The following is a 13,100-nucleotide window of genomic DNA, read 5'->3' as shown; positions in this document are numbered from 1 at the left end:
GTTATTGTAAGGAAATAATTCGTTTATGACGCGAGCGGATCTCCTAATCACGCGAACAATGCAACGCATAATTGTTCTTTCATCGCGTGCCGACTGAAAGTTACAAAGGTGGCAATTAAGCGACGATCGATGTGCATCTTTGTGAGGAATTTGCAATTTTGCTCAAAATTTGCGAACGTATTTCACAACAATTTGTGATTTGGCTTTCCTCCGTGTTATTCTTTATTCTTGCTGCCTTTTCCCGTATGTATCTATCTGATAAATCAGACAGATACAACGGAGATAGCATCTCGATATCGATGTCGATGAATAATACGCGCGGTGAAAAGTGCTTCTTTTCATTCTCACGGGCGGGAAATAAAAAAACACGGATGTCAATCTCCCGTCTGATGTCCCAGCTCGATGCATCCCTGTGAATCATAGAAAGTGTACTTCTGGGACACGCTTCTATGCTTATCGTATCCGAGCAATCTCTCCAATTGCGATCCACCGGATGCATCGAGATACCAATATCGGGATAAGTGACATGTGCTGCGCTATGTTCAAAATGCGTTACGCTCGAAAATATCTCACCGATAATCAATAACAAGTGGAGATCCTTTTAGCGACATACAAATTCCGCTCGCATCATCCACTTATTTGCGATTCCTCTTTGTAATAATAATTCCGTAGTAATTAAATGAGGAAAAAATATGCAAATTGAAACAGAAAAGCATCTCTTGTTTATTATTTATTACATTTCTTTTACATTCTATAACGTGACATTATTTAATTAATTATATCATAATGGTACAGTAAACATGGTTTTAAATCTTTTTTAATAATATATTTCTGTATAAATATATACTCTATAAAAATATGCTAAAGGTTAATTGATGACTCGAATGATAAATAAATAAACAGAATTTGTGCATTTTGACTACTTTAAAATTAGGTCAAGATCTTTGCGCATTCGTATATATAACAGTTAATCTTTATAAAACTATTATAAGACTTCCATATCAAACTGGGTGAACTTGCACTGCTATATTAATCGATTCGATAGAACAGAGGGCGATCTGTATTCATAAAAAAAATGCAAAGTACGATAGCGTATCCGCGAAAGCGGATTTTTATTTTTAATTTTTGCATCAACTGTTTAATTCTTCTTAAAGATACTTCACAATAGAATAAAAAGTAATGGAAAATATCCAAGTTTATATAGCAGATATATATGATAATTTTAAAATTTACAACGTGCAATTTATAAAAACCTAAAGGTATAAAGTACTTTTCTCGTTGACTAATGAGAAAAGTATCCATCAAGTAAAATAAAAAATAAACTTCGCCAAGGGGTACAATTTGCAACATCCTATGGGAAAAGTTTAGATAAACATCGAGTTGATGAAGAAACTGTCCGAGGAAAACAAATTGAGGAATAGTATTTAATGGAAGCCTGCGATAGACGAACGATGGAATTAATTGAGAATATTTCTAGACAAAGATGAATTTCATCCCTCTCGATAAGCATCGACTCGATATTTTCTCATAATTGCGTGACGTGCAGATATTATATTCACAATAATCTCTGATATTGTTCTCTCATCTCGATTTTCCCTATAGCAATTTATGTTTAGGATATCATTTAATGGGAATGAACAATTAGTGCATGCTAACAGCCGGGAGTGAGATCGTATTTCGTACTAGCTACAGCTCTCTAATTCAGGAAATAACTGTTTAATGGTACAGCAATCCTCGCATCTCATGCTTCAAGTGATTTTCGATCGATGATGGTATTATTAGAAAACACTGTGCACGTAAATGCGTCTTGGAAAAAGAGATATTCTGTAATGTCAATTTTTACGTTGGTTTTTATACAATATCATATTATTTCTCCAAAGAGATATCAAATGATTTTATTAACAAATGAAATGGAATTAATGAAATATTTTTATCAGCATCTTTTTCTCCTTCATTTTATGATTAAACATTATATGATTAAAAAAAAGTATGAAATAAAAAAATATATGTAATTAATAAATTTTAAATACAAAATTAATACAATAATTAAAATTACGTATTTTTAAAACTATTCTGATTAAAGTTAAAAAATACGCGTACATGGTAATTCTACATTTAAACATTTTTACGCGCATAATCTTTTAACGATAATTCAGTTCAAACGTGTTGTTTAGATAAGCAATGAGTGGAGTAGCTAATTGTGAGCGCTCAAGGGCACCCAATTACGTAGCCGTCGTACTTTAGTCGAGGGACTTGATCATAATTAAATCAGGTACTCCGATTTTACGGTGACACACGGTAAAAAGACGAGATGTTTAATTCATCAATGCTTTCCGTCCACTACGCTTGAACGAAATTCGCTCTCTTTTCCGCGGTGAAAGGTACTCGCGGGATTTAACGAATGATTAAACTTACACGCACATTTTAATTTCTGCAGATGTCTATATTAAATTATAATATTTTTCATCGATTTTTCAATCGATTATGTTGTGTGCACTTAGGCTCAGCGATCGAAAAATTATGCGAATGTGCCTTGGAAGACAGTCTGGCTGACCGAGGTTCCGTCGTGAGAGCTGCCAGATGTCTCCTAGGCTCAGTGACGAAGGTCCTCCTCCTGGCGGACATCGTCGTGGTCAATCAATTGCTCCACGCCAAGGATAAAGTCGCCCGCAGCCTCGGACGTCTCGAAAGCGTCTCGAACTTCACCGAATTCGTCAAGGCGTTCAGCCAATTCGGAGGCGAGATGGTCGAGTTGGCGCATTTAACGGGCGATCGTCAGGTGGGAATTAATTTTTTATTCCAATCAATGTTCCGCGGAATCCTTTATCACAATTCTGTCGCGTACAGTTAATTAAGACTATTTTAATATGGGAGCCGAGATCTCAATTAAACATCTCGCATTTCAATTTTCTCAGAATGATCTCAAAGACGAGAGGCGACGCGCGCAGATGGCAGCGGCTCGACAGGTGCTCGAAAGGAGCACCATGATGCTCCTCACGTCCAGCAAAACGTGCTTAAGGCATCCCGAATGCCCGTCCGCGAAGGAGAACCGAGACACCGTTTTTTGCCAAATGAGAAGAGCGATGGATCTAATACATTATGTCGTCAAGGACGGGGTATTGGACTGTAGCGAATCTCAATCCTACTCAAATTCACAGGTAAACTATATTTTTCGAACGCGCGCAGAAAAAAATAAGTGTTCAAATCGAAACTTATATAATACTTAAATTAACGCGTTCATTGTTTCGTATATACGCAATAATTTATAATCTTCTTGGAGGAATTTAATAATTTTAAATTTCAATATTGTAGTCTTATTTTAATATTGTAATTGACCTGAAGAATATATAATTATTTAATTATTTAATTCTACTTTAAGAAAATTATAATCTTTAATTTAAAAATGTTATTTTCTATCTCACATTGTTTCTTTTCCATTCGAGAAAATTAAATCTTAAATCATAAAAATATATTTTTCTCTGATTGAACTATATAAAATGGCTTTATTTAAGCAAATATTCAAGCAATTATATTTTTCTTTAATTAACGCGATATAATCTCATTTCGAGATTTCCATGTTAAAACTAAATATATTTTCAAAACAAGAATATCCTTTTTTGTGCAGAAACTCTTGCTTGAACAATGAAAATATTTCTTTTGAAATATATTACACGCGTTGAAATTAATTTCATAAAATTTAGTAGCAAAATAATCTAGTAAAGTTAAAAGATGTTATCTATCAATTGTTAAAAGATGTTATCTATCAATTGTTAGATATTACTTTTTCGATATTATTTCGCTTGCGGTATTAATCTACATGAAATTTCGAAATTAATACCATTAATAACGAGAAAATAATTACCGACATGCGTTAAAGCTTGCCAGGAAATGCTGTAATAATCGCGGTTGCCAAATGACGCTATATTGACTTTCAAGCATTTGCATATTCTTCATTATTCTGCTGCATCGAGCACGCATATTACGATCATATTGCGAGGATCGGAGGGAAAAAGCGTGTAAAATGTTTCCGAAAACGTTTGGAAGCATTCCAAAGAGTCTTTGTCCGCCAAATTGTAATTTACGGATACCTCCTTGATGTACGACTTAACCGACCTTGAGCTCTACCCCTGCAGAACTTGTAAACGAGATATCGAAACGATCCCTCTATACCACTACGACTCGAGAAACCATAAATAATAGCGCGATATCTGGTTTGGCATGAAATCGATAAGCGACGGTCGAAGATGGTGGAGGAGAATCAGCGAAATATGTTTTACGAATATCAATTACATTAATATACCTCTTACATACAATCAATTATTGACAAAAACATTATGACTTTGATAAATGTCACGATCGCTAATAATAATATACTTGAAATATTTTCCATGCTCATGTATAATACATTCTAACATTCTTTCCATATTGATATTGCTCATCGATACTGCTGGACATTGGAAATATGCATGATGAACTGGACGAACCCAAATTAAATGGATGATAGCGAAAAAAAATTAGTAGGGTACAAGGCTGCAATGCAAAAAAATTCGATATAACGAGAAGTTGGAGGCGAAATAAAAGCGATAGAAAGTAGTGAAACGAACGATAAATGAAACTGCGAATTTCACTCGTGGAATTGAAATGGGTTGTTTCATGCCAAAGTCGTTACGCGTATCTAGTTATATCGTTGCTAGATAACTTTATGCGAAAATAATTATAAATCGTAAATCATGCGGATTTTCTCTTGGAATCGAATGCACGATTAAAAGTGAGAAGTACACGTAAGAAATTGCGACTTGCAAATATCGTGAACGTATCGTCATTTCATAACGAGAGTTTATAAAAAAACGATCTCCATTCGAGACCATCATTCGTTATAACGATGGAAAGTTTTTATCGCGACGGTGAAATGGTCGCGACGCCGGAAACGATCGTCATAAAGAGATCGCGAATCGTGCCAAATTTTGTGCGCTCGCATTTCCATATCGGCACTTTGACGTGCGGTGCTTTAATTCGGTGCCAAATTTTTTCCAGCGTCTCAAATAAATGAGGAGAAATATTTTACAATATGTCACACCCATATACACTGTTACCTAATGCTCCCGAAAATCTCTCAATTTCTTTCAAGAGAGAACGCGATAGCATTGGGATAGCACGATGAACGATCTTTAACCGCACTGGAAAGATGTGTAGTTGCACCCTTGTATTTTACACTTAAGTACTACCCACTTTCCGCCCGACATAATCGATTCTGGAGTGATTGTGTAGACAACCTGGCCAAAGTGGGACGCTCCGTAACGTGACATCCCTCTAAAAGATTTAATACCATTTGTCGCGTGTTTGTCTAATATTCCGTATGTCATTTGCGCTTTTCAACATTACACATTTACGCGATTGTAAGTTTGTTGCTCCGTTGTGCAATCTTTTTTTTAAATATTTAAATAACAAAGGAAAAGAAAGAGAAAAAATGTTTCGCAAAAAAAAGGGAAAGTAATAAATTTTCCAAAAAAATATATATCTTTTTTACGATCGCGCGGCCCGCCATTACTTGCAGAGCCCGCAGCAAGAGGACTGGGACAGTAGTACCGTTTGCTCGGCATTGAAACACTTCGAGAGGCTCGTTGAAACAACAAGGATGACCCTGTTGGGACCGGGTTGCCGCGAAACACTTACGTCGGCGTTAGAAACAGTGGTGGAGAGAACGCAGGACTTCACCGACAGCGCCTACACGAGCCACGAGCACAGAGAAAACATTCTCCTTCTTTGCGATCGTGCGAAACTCGAGCTCAATACACTTCTACGGATTGGTAACAGCATGGTGAGTCGAAATTTTTTATTTTATTTCAATTAAAAAAATAAACCACCGAATAACTCTATCATCTAATAACATCATCGTATAGAAATGCGGAAGAAAAATACAATCTTTTTAGCACAGATTTGTTATACGTATAAAATGTTTCTTAATAAGGGTGAAAAATTTTAGGAGATAAGTCTTTGTCGAAAATTAAGTGGGGTTTTTATTTTTTAGATTTTTAGGTTTTTCTTATAATTTTGTTTTTGCTCCAATTTTCCAACATTTGCTCTAATTTTATTTTTATTTTAAATTTAACTTCTCGTAATTCGAAACCTATGCTATTTAGCATCGTGCACGATAACGTTTTTTTTTTCCCTTGAAAACTACTAATTTTATGGAAAAAATTAAACAAATAAAAAAGTTTCTAAATAAATCAAACTTTTTAATGCGTATTTTTATGATTATATTCCGGCCTATTAAAAAGTTCTAATAAAAAATTGAATAGGGGTTGCTAGTTTCATCCCCTTATAACAATACGGGAGACTAAAAAAATATTATTAATAAATAACCTTTTTACTAGTAGAAAATATCCACCTAATTTCATTTCTTCTAAATTTGAGAAAAAATAAAAACCTGATCTTTATCTCCATTTTTGGAGGAATGTAACTCCACAGGGAGGGACGTAAAAGTATATGTTTATGAAAAACCCTCTCTTAATTTTCGACAAAGAATCATCCTGTTTATGAAAAACCCTCTCTTAATTTTCGACAAAGAATCATCTCCTAACATTTTTCACTTATTAAGAAACACCCTGTATACAGCCTACATAAAAATTACAAAATTATACGTAAGATTGTGAGAGCGTCTCGGAAATAAATTTGTAAGAAATCTTAATCGTTAAACGTAGTCGAAAATTTTGAGTAGCGCAATTTGTAAACAATATTCCCTAACGATGATGACGTGATAAGGTATGAAACGATAGACATCGTGTTCCGTCAGAATTACGAGGGCGGCGGGGGTTCACCGAGCTCCGAAATGGAACAAGCGGTGATGGGTGTGTTGCGGGCGACCAGAGATCTTCGCCAGCAGCTCAGCGCGACGACGATGGAACAGGCCGGCGATCTTGGCCAAGTGACAAAAGCCGGTCAGGAGCTCGTGTCAACGATCAGAAATCTCGCGTTGGCCAATGACATCGACCGTCTACAGGAGAGCAGCGACAGGTTCCACGAGTATATCGAACACATTCTCGAAGTAAGCTCTGCCAGACGCGGCGTCCACGTGTGCTTAACGTTCTTTCACGCGCGCTCTAAATCTGAAATCGGAGCGAAAATAATACGGAGTATCCTCTTTCCGAGGAGTATCGATTATTATTGCAAATTGTTTTCAAATGCAACATAATGGCGGCGTTTAATTTTACGCGCATTAAATGGATTCTAGAGAACGTAAATATCGATTTATTAGATGTCAGTGATTGCCATTCATCATTTCTTTAGATTGATTACAGCACCTGATTGGAGTTTATTCCACGCCTAACTCTAAGTGAATTAGCTCGCGTACTTCATTAATCATATCCAACATTAACGCTAACTATGTGATTTAAAGTTACCTTTTATAATACAACGTACACAAAGAACCGAACGTAATTATTTCTCTATTAATGTACCACGAATAGAATTCTTAGTTTCTTATTGAATACACTACTTTTTTTACAGGTATGTAAGCTTCTGAGACACGTTGCGCTCTCGGAATCGTTGCAAGTGTCGGCCAAGTTTACGGAAATCAATTTGAGAATATATGGCCCTCAAGTCGTAACGGCCGCGCATACGCTAGCCAGGCATCCTACAAGTAAGATAGCCAAGGAAAATCTCGAAGGTGAGTTGCTTAGATGCTTCGATGTCTTACTGAATTTGCAACGGTAATTTGCCACTAATCCAAATTTGTTTACATTTTGTAGTATTCGCTGATATGTGGCAGTGGCTCATGACTGACGTAACGACAGTGGCAAAAGACGTCCTGGAACTCAGTCAAAATCGCCCAGAAAAGCAAGTTTACATGTCCTTGCCGCGGCCAGGAGTACGTAAACAATTACTTTAGCAACAGTCGACACATCTTGTGCATACAAACTGCTTTTTCCAAAGAAAACACGATTATTTGAATTATTTAGCTCTAGTCAGATGCGTGTCGAAAACACACGTTTAGCATCCGTTTACTTAGATGCTACTTTTATGTGTCCGATAATTGAAAAGTATATATGCACATATAAAATATACGCGCACGGACAAACAATCATAGATATGGTTTATTTTAGAAACACGGCACGACGAGCAAACCACTGAAACCAGTGCGCTTGGATAGCGAGGAGCAGGCGAAGATAGCGAAGGCGGGTCTCGAGATGAAACTGATCACTTCGGAGATGGACGCCGAGACGGAAAAATGGCAGGAGAGCGGAAGCGCTCTGGAGGAGAACAACGACATTGTGAAACGGGCAAAGAATATGTCATCGATGGCATTCTCGATGTATCAGTTCACGCGAGGCGAAGGCGCGCTGAAGACCACCCAGGATCTGTTCACCCAAGCTGAGTATTTCGCCGAGGAGGCGAACAGATTGTACAAGGTTGTGAGACAATTCAGTTACCAGGTATGTGCCAATCGGCTAACACGACCGACGTAGATCGAAAGAGAGATGACACACATTTTTCTAATTGGACTGATGTTAATATATATCAAGATCTATCACCTTTACTTCTATAATCATTCTTTTACCATTGTTTATTATACGGACTCTATATTGGACTTGATTCCGAGTTTCTTACTTAATATCCTCGCTATATTGGAAATCTTTTTACTTATACATTACGCTATTAAGTTTCGTTTCTTCGTAAGTCGCAACGTCGAAGTTGCATCGAGTCTGCCGATCGAAAATTTAATTAAATGTCATATATCAAATGTCATCATCATTATTACTAAAGATTCATTTCGAGGATGCTAATAATAATTATTGTTTACTTCAAAATTCGATAATAAAAATATGCAAATATTTGTGTAAAAGCAGACATATATGATATGTCGATATGTCCGATATTACGTAATTTTAGCTTCATTTCTAAAAGTTTCGGGAGACACAATAGCAATATCGATAATATTTCGCGATTTCTTTGGCAGATAAAAGACAAGCCAGAAAATCAAATATTAAAAAAAAAATGTTAAAAACGGAAAATATTAATTATGTCAAAAAATCTTGTTTCGCTACTTTATACGCTACTACAGATCAGTAGCATCCAGACCAGAAGTAGCTTCGACACGCGTTATTAGCATTAGACATGTTCGAATTAACACGTTTGCTGCCCACTTTTGAACCCCCCCTCTTTCCCCCTCCTAGCTAGGCCGAATATATATAGTCACCTGAAACCACTTTGATATTTCTATTACTCTTCTTAAGAGAAACAACAAAACGCTAACCTTGTAATATATTCTGTATTATACAACCCTTTTTTATACCCTCGCTCTTGAATGCCTCCATCCAGGTAACTTTTTCTCTCTTTACTTTAGACCCTTTTTGGATTAATAGATATCACACTTTCGTCTTATATAAATCATTCTCGTTGCTATGTATATATGTATGTATAGGAATATGTATATACATATATCTCGCTGTCTCTACGTCATTCACTGTCTCACTGCATTGAATTGAATGTTTGTCATACATTTGTACATATTATCTCTGTATACGTACATATATTGCTATGCAACATCTCGCACGTAGACTCTCCTACTGATCATTTCGAATATACCATAGAGAATCACTTTATTTATGCAAGAAAATAAAAAAAATGTACCGATGAATCTGATAATTGAGAATGTAATATATTTTAATAATTAGCAATTATAAAAAAATGGATTTATTCATTCATTATAATGTAACGATTCATTTATATTGGTATGAGAATCTTGTTTACGTGCTAAACTGACGTTGAATTTTTATTTGTAATATTTTACATACATAATTCTCGCGGTATACAATTCAATGACTTTTCCGGAAATCGATGTGACATATATCTCGCGTATATCACGTCATTTGAAATGTCATAATGAACGTTCATGAATTATGTTAGCGAATCTATTTTGTGTACATTTATACGACTTTTGTGTACGATTAGTGAAGTGTGTTTTAGATGCTACGGGAATGCTTCCGTCTATGGACGACGTCTATGTGCATTGTGGTCCCTCTCCTTCCACTATCTGGGGCATGAGTATTATGTCTCGAAATTTTTGCCAGTTTCCAACATGTATCGCGTTCTATTGAACGACAATATTTATTAAAAAATGTTTACCATAGAGATTCTAAAACATTTTGCGGATATTTAAAAACATACTTGAAAAATTTCAAGAAAATTTATTCGTTTTTTTTTCTTGAATATATCATTACGTTTTATAAAAAAAAATACGTAAAGGAAGCTTGCAAAAATAATAAGGTCTGTACTATTTCACTGCCACTTCACACAGTCACTCTGATCTATCTTGAGCAACTTTTCACATTCTGTTGAAAGTCTTGCATCGTGTTCTACTAGGACCGATAGACAATCTTCTTTCTATTAACTTTATAGATGCAAACTTCCAAGTATTTACGATACATATACTACAAAGTTTTTATTATTAGTCATACAATAAACTGCGAACAATAGAATCAGGCATTGCTTTACAGAATCTCTAAGAAATGCATTAAATATAATCAGATATCGCAAGGTAAATACATTCAGAAATTTTCAACGATTGCTTTAATTTATACTTATTTTCATATATTTTTCTCATTTTATATTAACATTACAAACATTAATATACATAAGAGCCAAAAGTTATCACCATAAATTTTTATTACAAGTACCTATAGATATTTTAATATGGAAATTATTATTAAAGAGCAAAAAATAATTCTTATAAATATATAATATCGAGAAAGACAATAAATTAATCAAGATGTTTACTAATTTTATTCTTTTCGATCGATATACTATTATTATAAAATTTATTATTAGTTCATTATATTCCATATTAAAATTATATTTAATAAATGACGAGAGTAAATAAATGTTATGCTAATTATTTATACACGTTTCCGGTCACTGATACTTTCGGATCGTTGAGAATCGAATGTAAACAAGTTTGCCTTGCGACACGGATCAAGACATAAGATTGTATACAATGTTATATGGGCGCAGGTACCAGGTGGACCGCATAAGAAAGATCTCCTGGAAAATCTGGATCGAGTGCCGACTTACGTTCAGCAACTACAATTCACCGTGAAGAACCCTACTGTCGGCAAGGCCGCCACATTTACAAAAGTCGACAATGTCATACAAGAAACGAAAAATCTCATGAATGTGATCTCGAAGGTGGTCACTACGTGTTTCGTCTGCGCCACAAAGGTGAGTCACGGGAATATTCAATCGATTCGTCTCTTAAATAGACAAGGACATGTGATAATCTTTTTTATATGTGTGACTGAGGTTGCCTGTATTAAATCAATTTGAACGAAGATACTTTTTCATTCATTCATTCATTCGTAATATTTTAACATCGCGTTTCTTCAAAATATCAGAGAATACAAATTGCATATATATTTACAGGTAGCTTTAGCCCCCCGGAAAATTCTAAAGATTCTAGAGAGAAATTACGTTAAAAGTTATTTATACGATAAATATATATACGCGCTGAAAATCGATATATTTTTGAAAGATTATACGAAATTTTTCCTCTATCGATTCTTGCGAATATTTGCGTCAAAATATTTGCAGTCACATTGACATTAAACATTGTATCGTTTCCATTTTTATAGAATCGCGCAAGCTTGATCTACCAAAATTGCAATAGATGTGTTCCATTTTTAAGGAAATATTCGCACAGGATCAGTAGAATCAAAGTCGCAGATTCCCCGCGTTCGCGCTAAAAATCGAGTGTGTGTACATCTATCTCCTTCCGTTCTCTATTCACCGCCTAGCACAATCTCATGATGCCGCAATACATGGAGTTCAGCCCGACGATGGCACCCGGCCAGGCCGAAGAGGATTGTTTATACCCAATTAGCCCGCAGTTATTACCTTCTACGAGCCCTTACGTGCAACCCCATCCGCTCACGTCCGCGCAATTTCACAGTATCCTGAAACCATCCCTCGGCCCGAGCTCGTTGTCCCTGTCGCTCTTCGGTCCGTCTATAAATCCCGGGCCGGGCCGGAATTCCGGCTCCTTCGTCCATCCATCCGTCCTATCTACGACGCCCGGAACGCAACAGCCGCCCTACTGCCTGCAGAATCTGCAGCTCCTGCAGCTGCAGCTGCACCACGCACAGCTGCAGCACTTAAGACACGCGACGCTACCGAGATAGTAGCGGTAAATACGTCGTGCCGTAGCACGTGGCACGTGAACACTCGTTCGTGAAAACGTTTCACGCGCACGCACGAACGTACGCACACGTCGAGAACGCTATACGTTCTTCGTACAGGTTCGGCCTTGGTTTCATTTTCCGTTTTGCTTTGTATTTCCTCATTACGATCACCTCGCGAGGGATCGAATCGTCGTAATTTCGACAATAATAATAATATTATTGTCGAAAAAAATTTGTAATGTTTCTTTCTTGACTTTCGGAATGCAAAATTTTATTATTATATTATTTCTTATATATATATATATATATATATATATATATATATATATATATTATTATTATTATTATTATTATTATTATTTCCTATATATATATTATTTTTATTATTTTTATTATTTTCTATATTAAGTGTAATTACTTATATTTGCGATATTTATCGAAAGATAGTTTCATCGAAATTATGGCGATACGATTCATTGTCTTTTAGTTTGTTGCTTCGCGCCTTATTATTTTTTTTAGGTTTTATTATAGCTGATATAGACTTTATTTGTGGCTTTTTAAAAATTTTTTCTTTATTGCTATATAACCCGCGTGCTGTACCAATTTCACCTCGATCTAATAATACGCAGCGCGACCCCTTTGATAATCTATCTATCCCAAAATACGACCATGCAATAATAATCGATTTTAATTAATCCATTTCAGCTACCTTTACAGGAATGGCTACAATGTATCTCGTAATGAAATCTAATATTTTTTCCAATAATTTCAGATACTCTGACAAATAGATGTCGTCAATGAAAAAAAGGAAAATTTTTCAGATATTTGTTTAACGGCAAAAATTCTTTAAAAAAGTATTACGTTAAAATATTAAATTATATTAAATACCAATTTGTCTGTTTGTCTGAGTACAATATACACTTTTTA

At 35.5% G+C, this 13,100-nt stretch overlaps 1 protein-coding gene across 4 annotated transcripts in view; it reads left to right on the top strand.

Annotated features, from left to right (window-relative positions):
* Nucleotides 1-13,100, top strand: part of LOC105257789 (alpha-catulin) — a 51,197-nt gene that overhangs the window by 35,070 nt on the left and 3,027 nt on the right. For 2 of the 4 annotated variants that reach the window (XR_889692.2, XR_889693.3), the window contains exons 3-11: nucleotides 2,502-2,779; nucleotides 2,916-3,158; nucleotides 5,555-5,818; nucleotides 6,794-7,045; nucleotides 7,507-7,666; nucleotides 7,749-7,867; nucleotides 8,103-8,432; nucleotides 11,011-11,217; nucleotides 11,790-12,290. Coding sequence is in view for 2 of the 4 variants with exons in the window: in XM_011268653.2 (XP_011266955.1) it covers nucleotides 2,502-2,779; nucleotides 2,916-3,158; nucleotides 5,555-5,818; nucleotides 6,794-7,045; nucleotides 7,507-7,666; nucleotides 7,749-7,867; nucleotides 8,103-8,432; nucleotides 11,011-11,217; nucleotides 11,790-12,173 (2,237 nt within the window). In the remaining 2 variants the exon portion in view is untranslated. Of the gene's footprint in view, nucleotides 1-2,501; nucleotides 2,780-2,915; nucleotides 3,159-5,554; nucleotides 5,819-6,793; nucleotides 7,046-7,506; nucleotides 7,667-7,748; nucleotides 7,868-8,102; nucleotides 8,433-11,010; nucleotides 11,218-11,789; nucleotides 12,370-13,100 lie in introns of those variants that run through there. The other 2 variants (XM_011268653.2, XM_011268654.2) reach the window with 2 other exon arrangements.

This window comes from Camponotus floridanus, unplaced genomic scaffold, assembly GCF_003227725.1.
Source record: "Camponotus floridanus strain SB8 unplaced genomic scaffold, Cflo_v7.5 scaffold2, whole genome shotgun sequence".
NCBI classification, from domain to species: domain Eukaryota; kingdom Metazoa; phylum Arthropoda; class Insecta; order Hymenoptera; family Formicidae; genus Camponotus; species Camponotus floridanus.
The sequence above is the reverse complement of the archived record's forward strand: the minus strand, read 5'-3'. Positions and strand labels throughout refer to the sequence as shown.